Consider the following 17351-nt stretch of genomic DNA (forward strand, 5'->3'; position numbering starts at 1 on the left):
AATTTAACGATTTAATACACTTGTTTCCTCATCCATTTCTCCAAACATTCCAACTAATCCTAAACCTCCAAATGGGCCAGGATTCAGCAAAATGAAGAAGTGGCCTGCCTGGGACATGGGGGTGGGGGTGGCGGGACCGCCAACCCGTGTCGTAGTCTAGGGGTGGCTCGGCCCCCCGCACCGAGACCCGCGGCCAGAAAGCTCGCGTTCCAGGAACCCGGATGCAGGGCGTCGCCAATGGTATCTTGCCCAGACTTCGCCCTCCGTGGAGAGGGGAGGGCGGGAGCCGAGGGAGGGCAACGCAGTACACCGGTTGGAATCATCGCGACTCGGGCCACGGCGGCGGACGCAGGCCCACGTGCCCGCGGGAGGCGGTGGGGAGCACGGGCAAAACGGCCGAGCCCCACGTCTCGGAGTGGGCAACTCCCAGCAAGGGCGCGCCGGACGCTTCGAGGCGGTTTCCAGACCTCCAAAAGCGGAAGCGGGTCCCGGGAGTGCGCCCCGGCACAAGTGGGCGGAGCCGCCCTCCCGGAAATGCCTGTGGCCTCCGGCCGGCGCGCGACGCAGCGCAGCAGTCTGCACAGTTCCCCAGTGGTACGGCTGCGGCTGTCGGGGCTGGGCCCAGTCGGTTTTGCTAGCCTCTCTGAGAGGGCGGGAGCTTTTTAGGGCAGCGATACCGCGGTGGGAAGGGAGGGGGAGTCGTAGGGGACCCTGACCCTTGACCCAGCTAGAGAGGGAAGAGAGTTTGGCCAGCCCGCGGGCGAAAGCGTCGGTTCCCTTTCCACAGGGGAGGGGCGGATGGACGGGCTTCTGACTCCCAGGGAGTCCGCAAAATTCATTGCCGAGAACAGTCGAGATGTGTTCATTGACGGCGGAGGCGTGCGGAGGGTGGCCGAGCTTCTGCTGGCCAAGGCCGCGGGGCCGGAGCTGCGCGTGGGGGCCTGGAAGGCCTTTCACGAGCTGAACCCCAAGGCGGCCGACGAGGCCGCCGTTAACTGGGTGTTCGTGACAGACACGCTCAACTTCTCCTTTTGGTCGGAGAGTGACGAGCACAAATGTCTGGTCGGGTACGGGGGGAAGACGTACAGTGGGTACTGGTCCCTGTGCGCCGCGGTCAACAGAGCCCTGGATGAAGGTTGGTGCCCCTTCTTCCGGTCAGACCCAGCAGCTTTGAGGTTTCAGTTTAGTGGGAGGGTCCCACAGAGCGGGTTGGGAGATGGAATAATGTGTTGATAAGGCGAAATTGAAGATCTTCACTGCCGGTACCTCTGCTTAAAAGTATGAGAAGAGGCTGGCATGAAATCTTTATTCAGTGGGAAATGATTCTAATATTTATCATTGTCACAGCTAAGTCAAAGTCAGTTTTCTAAGGAATGCCACTTTGATGGCATCTGAGGAACAAAGGGCAGAAATTATAACACATTTTACACGGTCAAAATACATCTGATGTAATATTACAATTGTTAGAAGTGGATGAATAAATACAGACAAGCAAATAGAGAATGAGGGATCTGCTTCTGATTTTTAATTACTCGTCCACTTTTACTGCATTCCTGTAACAATTATGCATTCCTTTAACAATTATGTGGTTTCATTTTAATTGTGTTGCAATAGCAAGGGCCTAATGAATATACAAGTATGACATTGTTCCAATGCCTTTTCTTTTCTCCCCAAGGGATACCAATGACTAGTGCTTCGTACTATGCCACAGTGACCCTGGATGAGGTTCGGCATATACTCCGTTCTGACACAGATGTTCCCATGCCTTTGATAGAAGAGAGGCATCGGATTCTCAATGAAACCGGGAAAATTCTGCTTGAGAAATTTGAAGGCTCTTTTCTTAATTGTGTCCGAAAAAGTGATAAAAGTGCTCAGAAGTTATTGCACCTAGTAGTTGAAAGCTTTCCTTCTTATAGAGATGTGAGTCAGTTTGAGGTGAGTTGCTTCTGTTGGCCATTTTATTTTTTTTAGTTTTTATTTTTTAAAATATACTTATTTATTTTTTGGCTGCATTGGGTCTTTGTTGCTGCGCGCAGGCTTTCTCTAGTTGCGGAGAGCGGGGGCTACTCTTTGTTGCGGTGCGCGGGCTTCTCGTTGCAGTGGCTTCTCTTGTTGCGGAGCACTGGCTCTAGGCGCGCGGGCTTCAGTAGTTGTGGCACACAGGCTCAGTAGTTGTGGCTCACAGGCTCTAGAGCGCAGGCTCAGTAGTTGTGGCACACGGGCTTACTTGCTCTGCGGCATGTAGGATCTTCCCGGACCAGGGCTCGAACCCGTGTCCCCTGCATTGGCAGGCGGATTCTTAACCACTGTGCCACCAGGGAAGCCCCTGTTGGCCATTTTAGAGTTCTTTAATTATCTTCTCATAGTTAACTCTTTTACTTCCAGAATTCCTTTTGAGAATAAAAATTTTAATTTTGGAATTTTTTTCCATGTGGAACAAAGGAACAATAACAAAATTATTAAGTAGTGTTTCAGAGATATTACTTTTCTTATTGTTTTCTAATCAGTGTATTCTCTTTATTCTTCTGTCCTTTAAAATGTTTCAAACCTGAATTAACACTAGACCTTCAACATGATGTTGTCACTTAGGGATAGTGAGGTCCTTTTAGTACTTCAAAAAATTTACTTCATTGGATGAAAATCAGGATGTATACTAAATTCTCTCTAATAAAAAATATTTCTTGCAGAGTTCTAATGTATATATACTATGTGTTTTCTTTTTCATGCACAGGGTACTTTAACAGTATTATTTGTTTTATGGTACAAAGAAGTTTAAATAGGCGTTCTTTTAAAATGGTGAACATTTTGTGTACTCTCCCAGTGTACACCTGGATTTTGCTTTTGTATAATTCTTTTAGAATTCGTTATCACTGTTTATTTTAACTGTGATGTAGAATTGAAAGCAACTTCAGGGGGATCATATAATGTAAATCTATTGACTAAGTTAATGAATACTTGTGTCAACTTAAAATTTTGAAGCTACCCTTTTGTAATCACAATTCAACAACTAAAATTACCAGTAATATTGTTCAAATCATTCTTTATGATTTACAAGGTGTTTGCACAGACACTCTCATTTGATCCACAGAACAACTCTGTGGGGCCTAGGGACAAGGAACATTACAGTCCTGTTTGCAGACCAAGAACCAAAGTCTGAAAAAAAGAAAGGTTAACTAGTGTGTCTTAGGTCATTTAGTCAAGAAATAGCTAGCTTTTCAATTCTGCTGTAAAGTGAGAGATGCCTGATTATGTATGTTAAGATTCTTTTAATTGCAACTGACAGACACAAAACAAGAAAAAACTTAAGCAAAAAGAATTTGGGGATAGGTACTGGGGATAGACATCCAGGATCAGGGACTCAGTGCCATCAGGATTCAGTTTCTCTTCTTTGTTTCTGTTGACTCCATTTTTCCCTACTGCAGACCAGCTTTCTCCATGAAGTAGAAAAGGTCCATGAATTTTGCATTTTATCGCTTCAGCCATCAGGGAGAGAGGGAGAAACTTCCTCTCGGTTCTGAAACTCCTGGGCGAGGACTGAATGGACCGGACAGAGGCAGTTCTTAGAAAAGAGGCCCTAGGCCACTGTTGAACTTTATTCTCTTCTGAGGAACCATTTTACTAATGCAGAGGGTACTTTGAGATTTATCTTTGTCTTCAAAGTATGTCATTTCAACCTTGTTTTCAGGAAATTTGGATCAAGTTCCTTGGTCCATCATTCCGACCATTTATAAATATATTAAACAGTGTATAAAATAAATCAAACTGCCATTAATGTGGCTAAGAATCTGTGTATTCCAGAAATGACATGGTTGTTGTAGAAGGAGGGCTAAGATTAAATCTAACATGACTTCAGGATGGAATGAATTCAGGACACCATGTAGTTTATTTACTTTCAAGTTGTTCTGAATTTTTGTCTTTGTGAAAGAAAGCAGTGATTTTTTGGGTAGATTATGATATTGATTTAGTAAGCATTTGTTGAATTTCTCTTTTATTTACAGCATAGTGCTTTCTTTTGATTTGCTATGTATGCTGAAAAGTTCAGTTAAAAACTGTACCAGGATATAGATTAATTTTAAGGCTGATACATTTTAAATGCAGATTAGTATCTGAACCATTTCCCATCAGTATTTATTTCTAAAATACATTCTTACAGAAATATCCCCAAAATGTAACAAAAATCAAACCTAAACCTTTTAACACTTTCCTAAAGGAGTATTATATTTTTTCATAAGTTTATCATTATTGTTACTCAAAAGCACTATATTTCTGAAAGCCATATGATTCCTGACATAACATTGAGCATGTAGTGGGTGCTCACTTAACCCTTTGATTAGTTAATTTACAGTTACCTTTGCATATTCATTTAAAAGATATATAAATAGTTAAAGCACTTTGCTCAATTAATTCCAAGTCTAAAGGAATTCTAATGAAGTTTTGGCGCTGCTTCTGAATTCAGAAAGTGCTAAAATCAAATGTCTTTTAATCCATATTTAAAAATTTTCTAATTGCAGAAGTAAAACAAATTAATACAGAATTTGGAAGGTACAGAGGAGCAGTCTTTATTCTGCCAAGAGGTAACCACTGTTCACAATTTGGTCTTTTTCTCTGTGTGTGTGAACGTGTATACATATGAGCGGGGGAGAGTTATGCTATATAAACTGTTTTAAAATTTAACATATTATGAGCATCTATGTCAATAAAAATTCTTCACAGCACACTTTTTTTTCATACTACTATTTTTAATGACTTCACATTAAAAGTCATTAATGGATGTATGGATGTACATTATGGATGTACATTACCATAATTATTTGCCCGAACTATTTTACCACAATAATTGTGATACACAGTTGTAGTTTTTAAATTGAATTTTGTATCTTATTGTTTTCAGTTTTATATAATAATAAGCAATACTGACAACAGTTCACACCCATAATATTTTCTTAGGATGGATTCCTAATAATGGGATTACTGAGTCAGAGCATGGCCAGGATTTTCAGGCTTGTGATACATAAAAATGGTAACTCTTCTCCAGAAAGATGATCAGCCGCAGCATATTGGAATGCCCTTTTCCCTGCTCCTTCGTAATATGGTCATGGTATTGGTTGCTGTATTTTTAAATCTTCAGCAAGTTACATAAAAATAGTTACAATTGTTTTTAATGTTTATTTAGTTACTGAGATTATCATTCATTTTTAGACATTATGAACAAATAAATGAAATTAGAAAATTTGTCTAAATGAGACAGTTTTAGATCAGTGATTTCCCAACCTGGCTATGCCCCAGAATCAGTTAGGAAGCTTCAGAATTCAGATACATTTCCAAAGCAGCATCCTCAAAGATTCTGATCTATGGGTAAAAGAACTATTTTTTTTAAGCTCTTCAAGTGACTCTGATTTAGACTATTCAGTAGCTATATAAAAGTTCTAATTAATAGATTGGCTTCTTTACGCTGATGTACTGATAAATATACATGAAAAGCATGAGCTTTTCTGATATTTTAATTGATAACATTTTATGTTACTCTTAAGCATTTGTAATTTTTGACCTTTCCAGTTTGTTCATAATAAGTTTGTTGCAGAAAATCAACTCATGGTTATAGAGTTTTACACTGATAATTATTTTATAAAGGTACTATTTTGAAAATATTTTATTCACAAAGCAATATTATGGAACATATATGGTAATTGTTATTTGGGGATTTACTGGTATTTTCAGTGATATCAGTTAATATTTTAGAGACGTAGAATTTTATTACTAAAATTATTTCATTACTAAAAACCATATCAGCTTGTTAAGAAAATGTTTTATAGGTGATTTGAGTTTATTTTTAGATTCCTCACTTGAATTTGTTTTTGTTTTTGTTTTCATTTTAGGGTATTATAATCTAATCTTTGTGATACTAGTTGGCTACCATGGAAACAGTGCTCATGATGTGACAATTTGTGTTTTGTTAGATACTAGCACTGATTTTGTTATATAAGTCTGGTTCCTAGATTTTTCCAGTTTGCTCTATGAATCTTGTTAGAAATAGGAGACAATAGCTTCTATCATAGTAAATATTATGATGTAATAATTTTGTTTGAAACAGTTTTATTTTGCAAATTAAGTTTTATGCCTTGCTGTTTAATAAAGTAGACTTGAATTAGAAACCTAGTTACCATATATAAGTCCAGCGTATATAGAGGAACAGCTGCCAGGTTGTCATATTTTGATAGGTTTGAGAATATAGATTATTCCCAAATGATATAGGGATATTTCTTAGTGGTGATTTGTTCCCCCAGCACTCAGTATAATTTAGTCTTTGCACTATGTCAAAAAATGAGTGTATGTGTTTGCCCGAGAAAACAAGATACCTGCTTTTTTAGTGGTGGCCTTAGAAAATTTAGTTTAAAAAAAAAAAAATGAAATTTAGTTTATTTAGTAAAAGTAAGTCTGGATTGATTGTAAGAGGTATACCTTAAGGTTAAGCAATATTAGGTTATTTCTCATTAGGACAGTGTAGCATTGGAGTTGTTTTTAGTAAATATAGGAATCTATATTATCATCTTAAAGAATTTTTATATGGAGTCTTTCCCTGAAGAATTTAATTTCATTTTTAATTTACTTCTTTATGTCATTTACTTATTAAAACATTCTCCGAGGTGATCAGAATATATTTTGGGAGCCAGTGATACTGATTATTCACATTTAACAGACTAGCAGTTATAAAAGATGATTTGAGGTTATTAGCAGTGGTGTTAGGACTAGGAGTAGACTGTAATTATCTTTGTTCTTCCATAGTGAAAGCTAATGAGCATTTGTAGTTTTATAGAGAGTTTTAAAATATATATTTATTTATTTATTTATTTGGCTGCACCGGGGTCTTAGTTGTGGCACGTGGGATCTAGTTCCCTGACCAGGGATTGAACCCAGGCCCCCTGCATTGGGAGCATGGAGTCTTAACCCCTGGACCACCAGGGGAAGTCCCTATAGAGAATTTTTGAGTTAAATTATGACCCATTCTCTTATAATGTCTGGTTAAATTTGTTTCTTCCATGTATAAATATAATTGGTAACTAATTTTGTTATATGAACTTACATATTAACTTGGACCATTTCCAAAAAGGGTAGACTTGATAAATTCTAGCTGTTGATCAGTTTTGTCTTTATCTCTGAAATAAGTTAATCATTTTATCTGAAAGGAAACAGTTAAAAAATGGATGTTGTGGGCTTCCCTGGTGGCGCAGTGGTTGAGAATCTGCCTGCCAATGCAGGGGACGCGGGTTCGAGCCCTGGTCTGGGAAGATCCCACATGCCGCGGAGCAACTCGGCCCGTGAGCCACAATTACTGAGCCTGCGCGTCTGGAGCCTGTGCTCGGCAACCGAGAGGCCGCGATAGTGAGAGGCCCGCGCACCGCGATGAAGAGTGGCCCCCGCTTGCCACAACTAGAGAAAGCCCTCGCACAGAAACGAAGACCCAACAAAGCCATACATACATACATACATACATACATAAAAAGAATGTAAGCAGACAAGAATAGCATTAAAAAAAAAAAATGGATGTTGTAATTCTCTTCAGAGGTGAATTTAGGAATGATTATTTTCTTCTTTATACTCTTCCATATTTTATACAATTAATGTGAATTATGTTGCAATCAGAAAAACATATATTTTTTAACTTAAGAAACTTTCTAAAGAAATACTATCTAGCCCTTAACAATAGCAAGCAGGTGGATTATAGTGACACAGAAATATGTATATGAAGTAATGCCATTGAAAAAGAACACTAAATAGTGCCATGATTACATAAATTGTATTTTATGTGCTTTGAAAAATATAGGAAGTAAATTTGGAGTGATAGAGATAACTTAGTATTTATTAGACCCCTTCTTTTTTTCTGTAAAAGGTCTATAAATTCTTACCAAAGAGTAAGATTATTCTACCCTTGAAAAATGTTTTCTATGTGTGCCTTTTTTTAAATAGCATACATAAAGCTTTCACCTACCCAGGTAACATTTATATTCTCCTCATTCATCAGGGGAAAAGAATTTCTTTTTACAAACGGGCCCAAATCCTTGTGGCAGATACGTGGAGTGTATTAGAGGGAAAAGGAGACGGCTGCTTTAAGGACATCTCCAGAATCACCATGTTTGCTGACTATAGATTACCTCAGGTTCTCGTTTACCTGGGAGCCCTGAAATACTCTGACGAACTACTGGAGAAGCTTCTCAAAGGTTTGCCAGCTTAATTAAGACATTCTTTGTTATACTATGAATTGTCGTTGGGTCTTTGTCTAGTTTCTTTTACAAAAGGTCTTCTTTCCTTAAAAAACAAAACAAAACACTATTATTGTTAAAAGCACATGTAAAGAAGAATGCAGGGGCAATTAAATTACAGAGAAAATTGCTTTTTGTTGTTTACAGTGTGGAATATAGATATTGTTGGAAATCACAGTATTTGGACATCATCATTTCAGAGTCTTATAATAAAATGAAACCTAAATTTATGTCACGTGAAGGTGTGCAACACTAAGACAGTTCAGGTTTGTATTTAAAGAGTGTTAAGCTGAAGAGCACACTACACTGTGAAATAAAAGGTGGGCTGAGTGATAGGTAATATGTACTGGATTTTGAGTTAGGAGGCTCCAAGGTCTGTCACTGGCTTATCTTACACAAGTCACTCACTTTCCTAGGCTTATTTTTTACCATTATTGGGTTTGATTATTGATTCTCAAGAGTGGGAGCCTTATTATAATATATGAGTATAGATAATTGTGTTTGTATGAAAAGTAGCTTTTTGCTTTTTGTTGTTTTTTGTTGTTTTTTTTCCCCTCCCCCTTCTCTGCCCTCCCCCCCAGCTTTTTGTTTTTTAAACATTTCTTTGTATAAGGAAAATAATTATATTGTACAATTTTCATGTTAATTTCTCTTTTAGGTGCAGTACTTTCAGCTTTTTTCTTTATTTTTAAAAGAAGTAGTTTTTATGATTGAATAATTTTCTCTTGTGAAATAGATTTCAATCACCCAAAGTAAGAATAGCACAGGATAGAAAAGTACCATTATTCCTATGATTGCTTCTACCAGGTTTTTATGCAGCCTTGGGCAATCCGTTTTGCCCATTTCCTCATTTGGAAAATAACAAGCTATTTTATGTCATAATGCTCATGTCTGGGATCATTAATTGTTGGATACCTTTAAAAGGGACAACATTTAGCAATCAGGGCTTCTACATACAGCCATATTCAGCTGATCTTTTTTCTGGCCAACGTATAGAATGTTCATTCCTATCTCTAAACACACTGTTGCTTGGTTTCCCTCACCCATATTTTCTTTTTTTCAATTCAAATCCTACACATCCACAAAGGCTTAGTTCAAATGTTACCTCTTCCACATAGCTTTTCCTGACTCTCCATGCTTTGTCCCATCTCCTTCTCCTGAGTTTTTAGAGCACCCAGTTGTCTCTGCTGCTGTGAGAAAAACTCTGGTGAGAAGGGATCACCCAGCATAGTTGTACAGAGTTGTCTGAATTTTCTTCTACCATCCATTTCACCTCCAGAGGCTCTTTTCCAGATGTCCAGCTGCAGCTGTTACTGCCTCTTATTACATCCAGCTTCAAACTATCCTTCACTAGTTTGTCATAGGGGGAACAAATTCCCTTGCCTCTTAGTTTATTTAAGCAAAGTTGGAATTTTATTTTCCCCAAAAAGTACTTTACTAGCAAACTAGAGGAGAAATACTGATAGAACTTATAAATATAAAGGAGCACACGTAAGTCTAGGACACTGATTAAAAAAAAATTTTTTTTAATATTTATTTATTTGGCTGCGCCAGGTCTTAGTTGCGGCATGTGGACTCTTTTAGTTGCAGCATGCGGGCTCTTAGTTGCAGCGTGTGGAATCTAGTTCCCTGACCAGGGATTGAACCCGGGCCCCCTGAATTGGGAGCATGGAGTCTTAACCACTGGACCACCAGGGAAGTCCCTAAAAATTATCTTAAGTGAAATCTAGAACCAGGTGGCTTGATTAGATGAGGCAGAAACTTCCTTAACTGGTCTCTAGTGATACTTTTTACAAACTTGAGGATATGCTACGTGTATAATTCTTTTCTTCTCTTCTCTTCCGGGCAGGGCAGCCCTTGGAAGATCTACTTAGATTTCTGTTCATTTACCTACCTAGATTTCTGTTCATTTTATCTTTAGCCCATCTCTTTGCCAAAGGCATATTTTTTAGCCAGCTATAAAGACTGACAATGCAGTTTGGCTAAATTAGATTCTTCATTGTGATTCTAAGGCTGACTTTTAGGCCTAATATGTTGGCCAGGTTACCTTCCCTGACTCTAATCTATGTCAGTCCTCTCAAATGGTTTCATTCTTTTTCTGTTTCAAAGTCCATGTCCTATTCCATACTATAAGTTGCTGTATTAGTTACTTTGTTAGTTTCCTTATGGCTGACATAACAAATTATCACAAACTTGATGGCTTAAAACAACAGAAATATATTCTCTCATGTCTCTGGAGGCTAGAAGTCTGAAATCATGGTGTTTGCAGGGCCATGCTTGCTCCCTCTGAAGGGTGTTGGGAAGAATCCTTCTTCGCCTCTTCCTAGCTTCTGGTGGCTGCCAGCAGTCCTTGGCATTCCTTAGCTTTGTAGCTGCATCACTCCAACCATGGCTTTCTTCCCTGTGTGTCTCCTGTGTCTCTTCGTATCTTCTCCTTTTTTTTATGAGGACAGCAGTCATGGCATTGAAGGCCCATCTTAACACAGTTACGACCTCATCTTAACTTGATTACATCTGTAGGAGCTCTTTACGAGTAAGGCCACATCCACAGGTACCAGGAGTTAGGACTCGAAAGTATTTTGGGGGGGGAGGGGAGGGGTGGGGAGGAACACAGTTCAACTCTACAGTTATTTGTTACTGTGTAACAAATTATGCTCATATTTAATGACTTAAAGTAACAAACATTATCTCACAGTTTCTATGGATCAGGAATTTGGGTGCTGCTTAACTGAGTGCATCTGGCTCAAGATTGCAGTCAAGCTGTTAGCTGGGGCAGTGGTCTTATCTAATGGCTCCACTTGGGTGGTGGTATCTACCTCCAAATTCACTGTCATGGTTGATTTGGCAAATCTGGCAAGTTGATAGTCAAGTTTGAAGGAATTGATTAGCAAGAGAACTGAAGAATGGATTTGTATGCTGGTACCTGGGGCAAAGTAAGGAAATGGAGGGAAACAGCCAGTGTCTGTTCTTCCACCTGCCCCAGGGATCAGGGAGAGATGGATGGAGGGGACACTATTTAAGATCCTAGGTGACAGAGTGGAACTCAATGGGGCTAGGGTATTTCCCCTGGGTCTCAGTGGATCACAGGGCCTCTCAGATACTGTGAAGCTCTGTGCAAGGGTACAGATTGGTGGCCATATATATATATATGTAATATATTATATATATATATAATATATATATATAATATATTATATATATATAAAATATATATATATTGGTGGCCAAATATAGCTTGCAGATGTGTTTTGTTTGGCTTGAACCGTGTTTTAAGCAATTTTTAATTAGTTATCAGCACTTGACAAGTAGGAGATTTCACATGAAAATCAACTTTCTGGCTTCTCTTGTAAGAGCAGAGAAATACAGGAACATCGGGTTTACCTTTACACGGGGCAGCACATGCTCTCTAGCTCACCACAGTTTGCATCTGGCAGCTGCATCCACTTACTGTATCTGGCTTATCTTTATAGGCAGTTGAGTTGATGAGCCCAACTCTAGTCTCCCTGGCAAAGCACTGCCAGTGCCCACCCTGCAGGATCAGATATACCCTGGAGGTGGGTGCTGAATAGACTGCAGGTCCTATAGGAGCTCGCGGCTCCGTATTCAGGCAGAGCTGACTAAAGGATCCTGAATCCAGGATGTGAGGGCAATCTGCCTGCGACATCTGTCACCCCATTGATGGCCAGGGTTGATTCGGCTGATCTGGCTGGTTAGGTGGGTGTCCCCTTCCTCCCTCACCACTCCATGTGCGTCCCTCCCGAAGCTGCGCGCTCGGTGGAAGAGGACAACCTTCCCCGATAGAGGAGGACCGTTCTTCGGTCAAGGGTGTACGAGCAGCTGTGCTCCCCTGCTAGAACATCCAAACAAGCTCTCAAGGATCCTGAATCCGAAGAACGATCATGGTTTTCCTTGCTCAAGCTAAGAACTTTGATTTCCTAGGTTTTCCTTGATGTACCTGGCGTGTCCCCAAGACAGTGTTAAGTGGGGAAGGGAGGTACTGTTTATTTGGCCCCCTAGGAGTCCTCTAGATTTTGCAATAGTGTTTTTATTTTTCCTGACATTAAACCCAAATTTTAAATCCTCTCTAAAAGTAATTTAATAATCTTGCTGTCATATTTTAAAATGTATGGTTAGGGACTTCCCTGGTGGTGCAGTGGTTAAGAATCTGCCTGCCAATGCAGGGGACACGGGTTCGAGCCCTGGTCTGGGAAGATCCCACATGCCGCGGAGCAACTAAGCCCGTGCGCCGCAACTACTGAGCCTGCGCTCTAGAGCCCACGAGCCACAACTACTGAGCCCGCGTGCCACAACTACTGCAGCCCGGGTGCCAAGAGCCTGTGCTCTGCAACAAAGAGAAGCTACCGCAACGAGAAGCCTGCGCACTGCAACAAGAGTAGCCCCTGCTCACCACAACTGGAGAAAGCCCGCGCACGCAACAAAGACCCAACATAGCCAAAAAATAAATAAATAAATAAAAATTTTAAAATAAATGAATAAAAATAAAATGTATGGTTACCCCATACTTATTTAGCAAATATTTATTGGGGAGCTAGTATATGCAAGGTGCTAGGCTAGGTCCTAGGAATATTGAGACAACTAAGCCAGACATGGTCCTTGTCCTTGTGGAACTTAACTTGCAATTTTGAATTCATGCCTGAGTTTAGAAATGGTTTAAATTACCAAAAATACATCTGAGATTTACAATTTTAAAATGAGTACTATTTAAATACTGTGTTTTGTCCTATAGTAAAGTTTTGAGTAGATTTCATTTCATTGACTATTAGTGCTTCTTGCTCTGTCTTTTTTCCCTTGCAGGAGAAATGCTTTCGTATGGGAATAGGCAAGAGGTGGAAATCAGAGGGTGTTCACTTTGGTGTGTTGAGCTGATCCGGGATTGTCTTCTGGAGCTTACTGAAAAAAAGGGTGAAAAAACTAGTGGAGAGATCAATTCCATTCTTCTGGATTATTTCTTATGGGACTATGCCCGTGATCACAGGGAAGATATGAAAGGAATTCCATTTCATCGCACACGTTGCATATATTATTGACCCACAATGTAAACTGATCCTAAGAAAACTTGCATTTTTATATCACATAATTATTTGTATAATTTTTCTTTGTTATTAGAGAAGGTGGTAGAGGTTACAGCAACAAGAAAATTGATTACCCAGGCTCTCTTAAAATATTTTCCTGACATATCACTCTGTATTGCCAACTTTTTCCTTTGTTTGCTTATTTAGTTTTGACTGTATTTTCCTTTTCTATGGATACATGACAGAAATAGTAAAGGAAATTTAATGCTTTCTTTAAATCTCAGATTTCTTAAAATTAATCATGCCTTATAATGTGATTGACCTTTGGTAATAATATTTCATCCATTCAATTGGTATCTTTTTTCAAGGTGTTGTAATTTTCTATATACCTTAATCATTTGATATAAGAGAGAGAGAAAGTAGGGTCTTTGCTGTATGAATGCTGCTGCTCTTGTAGAAATCAATCTTGACAGATTTTTTAAAACTTCTTATTGATAAACATAATGATTTTCAATTTAGGATATCTGTACAGTTTTTTTTTTCTTCAGAGTAACTACATTAGAATTTATTGAATAAAGGTTTTTTAAACTTCTCTTAAATCTGGAATGAATTATTTCATTAGAATAGAATTTACCACACATACTTTTAAAAGGTTTACAATGAATCTGACTATTTACTTTATGTTGCAGGACTCTCATTACCTACCAAGCAAGCACTCGTCTCCTCCCTACTTCTATCCCCACCTCCCTTCTAATGTAATCTTGATTTTTGTTACCTACCTTATCACCTCACTGTGACTGTGTGAATCAGAAAAAGCCGTCCTTTCTCCAGGCACTTCACTGCCATCTGCTGGAAACTTGTCATAATAGCTTTACAAATGACAATGAGTGGGAATGTGAGTGGGGCCCCCTGGAGTCCTGTACTGCACAACTTGCCCCACCAGAAGTAGTGGTCCTGTATCTGTCTCTCTCCTATGTGACTAAGGGGAAGGTGATCTTGTCCCCAGTTCTGGAGATAGACCTGAGTTAATATGAATGGTGTATTATTCATGATAATCCTATTCTCTGCCTGTGATTGTTCTAGTAATAGATATATAATCTAGTTCTGGCCAGTGACACTGGAGGGCAAGTCTGCAGGGAGGCTTAAGGGAAAAGGTTTCTTCACTTTGAAGAAAGGGCCATGGGAGAAGATCCCTCTTCTTCCTCTGAGCAATGTTCTGCCTTAAATGTAATACCTGAAGCTGTAGTAACGATTGTGTGGAGCCAGAGCCCTCCTGAACCTGCCCTGCGTGAGTCCAGCCTGGCTATGGCCTTCATTCCTGAGATGATGAACTCAGCACCTTATTATTGCCATAATTTTGAATTAGTTTTCTGTAGAAAGTATCATAGTTAATAGTTTCCAATTTAACCTGCTCTTACAAGGCTCCAGGAAGCGCAAGCAAAACAGTTGCTTAGACCTCAGTACTGGCCCAGCTCCTCCTCCTGTCGCCCTTTTGCTCCTCTCCGTGTCCTGCCCACCCCTGTACCCTTTCCCCTGCTTCCTGTCTTTTCCCTCTTCTCCCTCCTCCCCACCTCTCCCTCTCCTCCTCTCTCCTTCCCCCTCCAGGCTCAGCCAGCTCTGGGCTTCCTGCTTTCCCCATTTACTTCTCCATCATGTAAAAGATAGGGAAGGCAGTTTAGGGCTGTATGGTGCTCCTTGATGTCCAAGACGCAGCTGTCTTTTCTCTTGTTACACTGAGCATAGCCTGGACTCGTGATCCAAGATGTCTGCGTTCTAATCTAGGCAGCAGGACTGAAGAAGCTACGAAGTTGAAGAGTGCAGGGGTTGACAGGAAGGCTCTAGCAGTTACCACGTGCAGTTTTGCTTTCATTTCACTGACTAGAACTTAGTCACATGACCACAACTTACTGCCAGGGAGGCCAGGGAACTATTCTCTATTCCAGGCATTGGGTACCAGCTAAACTAAGGAGTGTGGATGGATATTAAGAAACAGCAAGTTTTCATCACCATGCATGGATTTTATAGTTTTCATACCTGATACAGACTAAGAATTTAAATTAAATAACAATTCACCTAATGGTTTTAACAGCCAGTGATGCTCACTTTCCAGATCTATTGTGGGATTGCAAAATAGTAATATTCTAATTCTAATATTCTTGGTTGTGTGAGCCTTGCACAGAGATAACTTCTCTCTTGATGGATTTCAGGATAGACTGAGGAGCATAATGAACTTGGAGCCAGCTCCTGAAGTTCCAGAAGATGAGAATGTAGAAATAGGATCTAGAAAGGTTTTTGGTTATGTTGATTTATTCTGCATGCTAATCTCAAAGACAATTAATGTAAATGTGCACAGCTCCTGGAGCCCCTCCCTGCCCTCCCCATCACAGCCCTCCATTCAGGGAAGTCCTTTGTTTACTGTCGTTAAACCAGTTCCCTAGCAGAGATGAAACATTAGTTCTGATTCCTTGGTGACTGTTTCCTTTAATAGCTTTTGCTTTGTAACAAGCTCAAAAAACATTTTTTTAAAACATATTTCATTGATTTCTTTAGGATTATCTGATGGTTTAGCCGTGGTACCATGTCGATGTCTTCCAGCCAAAGTAAACAGGTTGGGTTAATTACTTGTTGCAGCATGGGATGTCTCAGTAAGAGGATGCCTTGGGACAGGGTCTAAGGAAGCAAGGTTCTCTCTAAATTGGATGCCATCAGCCAAAGGCAATTCTACCTTTGGCTATCTCAAATCTTATCTATAAAGAGGGCAGGCTGAAGCAAGGAAAGACAGAAATTGGTAAAGAAGCAGCAGTCACTCATTTCAGCCAAGATAGCAGGATGTTTGGTTCTGTGTGTGTGGCACAGTAGCCTAGGCAAAATTATCAAGTGGCCTTATTTTGTCTCACTTTATCAAGGTCTCTGAGTAACCTTGTCTGAGATTATGTTCAACAGGAGAATACCATGGCATAGCTGTGAGTGCCAGGGCAGCTTTTGTCAGGGACTGCTTTTGTTCCTTTCTCAACCTTTAACTTCTCCCTGATTAGCACTAAAGAAATTAATAGATTTCATTCAATTCAATCCAGAAATCAATTAATGAACTCCTTCACTGTTCCTCTTCCCTGAAGCTGAATGGATAATGGTTTAATAATCCAGTTGAGGAGGTATAGGTTTAATGAGCCACAGTACATGACTTGAGGCAACTACACCTTCCTTTTCCTTGTAGCTCTATGACTCATCTCTCTCTTAGTGTGCTTAGATCACTTTTTTCCTTTTTTCTTCTTTTTTTACTTTGGTTTTTTATTCTCAGCCCTTTGGTGGATGTTATTGCCAAAGACAATACCTGAACAAGTAAGAAAATTGACCTTATTCAGTTAATTGCAATAGAAGAGCACCCCAGATGTGAAGATCAGAGTTTCTTGGCAGGGTGGTGTTGCCCTAGTCTTTTATAGGGAGGAGTAGACAGGTTACAGGTGGGGGAATTCACAGGTGGGTTTGTTTTGCAATCAGGAGGCATCTCAGTCAGTTCGCTGAAGAGGAAATTTTTATCTTTGTGTCTAGCTAGTTTGAGGCAGACAGATAGTTCTAATCTCAGCTAATCATTCACAAAGACAAAGAATGAGGAATTGGAGAGTCTGTGGCTGGCCTCCCGTCAGCAGGTTTGGGTGAAGGGAAAGATCCGTGTTTGGTCTTGTCACAGTCACAAGTCAAGCAGGGAGACATGAGACAGAGTCGACAGTTAGTCTTATCTAAGTCACATGGTTTTCTTTTGGGTAAACCGTTTCCCAGAATATAAAAGGGTGGGGGATTTCAGAAAACAAAAGGTTAAAAGGTTGAAGGGATTTCTTTTTTTTCTTTTTTTAAATATTCACTTAGTCATTTGGCCGCTTTGGGTCTTAGTTACGGCATGCGTGATCTTCATTGTGGCACATGGGATCTTTTGTCGTGGCACGCAGGCTCTTTAGTTGTGGCTTGCAGGCTCCAGAGTGTGCAGGCTCAGTAGTTGCGGCACATGGGCTCTGTAGTTGTGGCATGCGGACTAAGTAGTTGCGGCATGCGGGCTCAGTAGTTG

General features: G+C 40.0%; 1 protein-coding gene across 2 annotated transcripts; it reads left to right on the forward strand.

The window, feature by feature from the left end:
- The first annotated feature begins 334 nt into the window (after positions 1-334).
- On the forward strand, positions 335-13884 carry C6H9orf64 (chromosome 6 C9orf64 homolog). Of its 2 annotated transcripts, none has more exons than XM_036856756.1 (4): positions 335-1135; positions 1676-1935; positions 8021-8216; positions 13074-13884. In XM_036856756.1, the coding sequence occupies exons 1-4, from the start codon at positions 799-801 to the stop codon at positions 13304-13306; spliced, it is 1026 nt and encodes a 341-aa protein (XP_036712651.1). In that variant the 5' UTR covers positions 335-798; the 3' UTR covers positions 13307-13884. The 2 variants fall into 2 exon arrangements, with proteins under 2 accessions (XP_036712651.1, XP_036712652.1); XM_036856757.1 differs by having other exon boundaries at positions 336-594.
- Positions 13885-17351: the final 3467 nt, after the last annotated feature.

This window comes from Balaenoptera musculus, chromosome 6, assembly GCF_009873245.2.
Source record: "Balaenoptera musculus isolate JJ_BM4_2016_0621 chromosome 6, mBalMus1.pri.v3, whole genome shotgun sequence".
In the NCBI taxonomy this organism is placed as follows: domain Eukaryota; kingdom Metazoa; phylum Chordata; class Mammalia; order Artiodactyla; family Balaenopteridae; genus Balaenoptera; species Balaenoptera musculus.

Excerpts from the sequence above, each read along its gene's own strand:
- C6H9orf64 (XM_036856756.1), top strand. The coding sequence starts at position 799 with ATGGACGGGCTTCTGACTCCCAGGGAGTCCGCAAAATTCATTGCCGAG. Across the intron at positions 1,136-1,675 it reads CAACAGAGCCCTGGATGAAG|GGATACCAATGACTAGTGCT; the intron begins GTTGGTGCCCCT and ends TTTCTCCCCAAG. Across the intron at positions 8,217-13,073 it reads ACTGGAGAAGCTTCTCAAAG|GAGAAATGCTTTCGTATGGG; the intron begins GTTTGCCAGCTT and ends TTTCCCTTGCAG.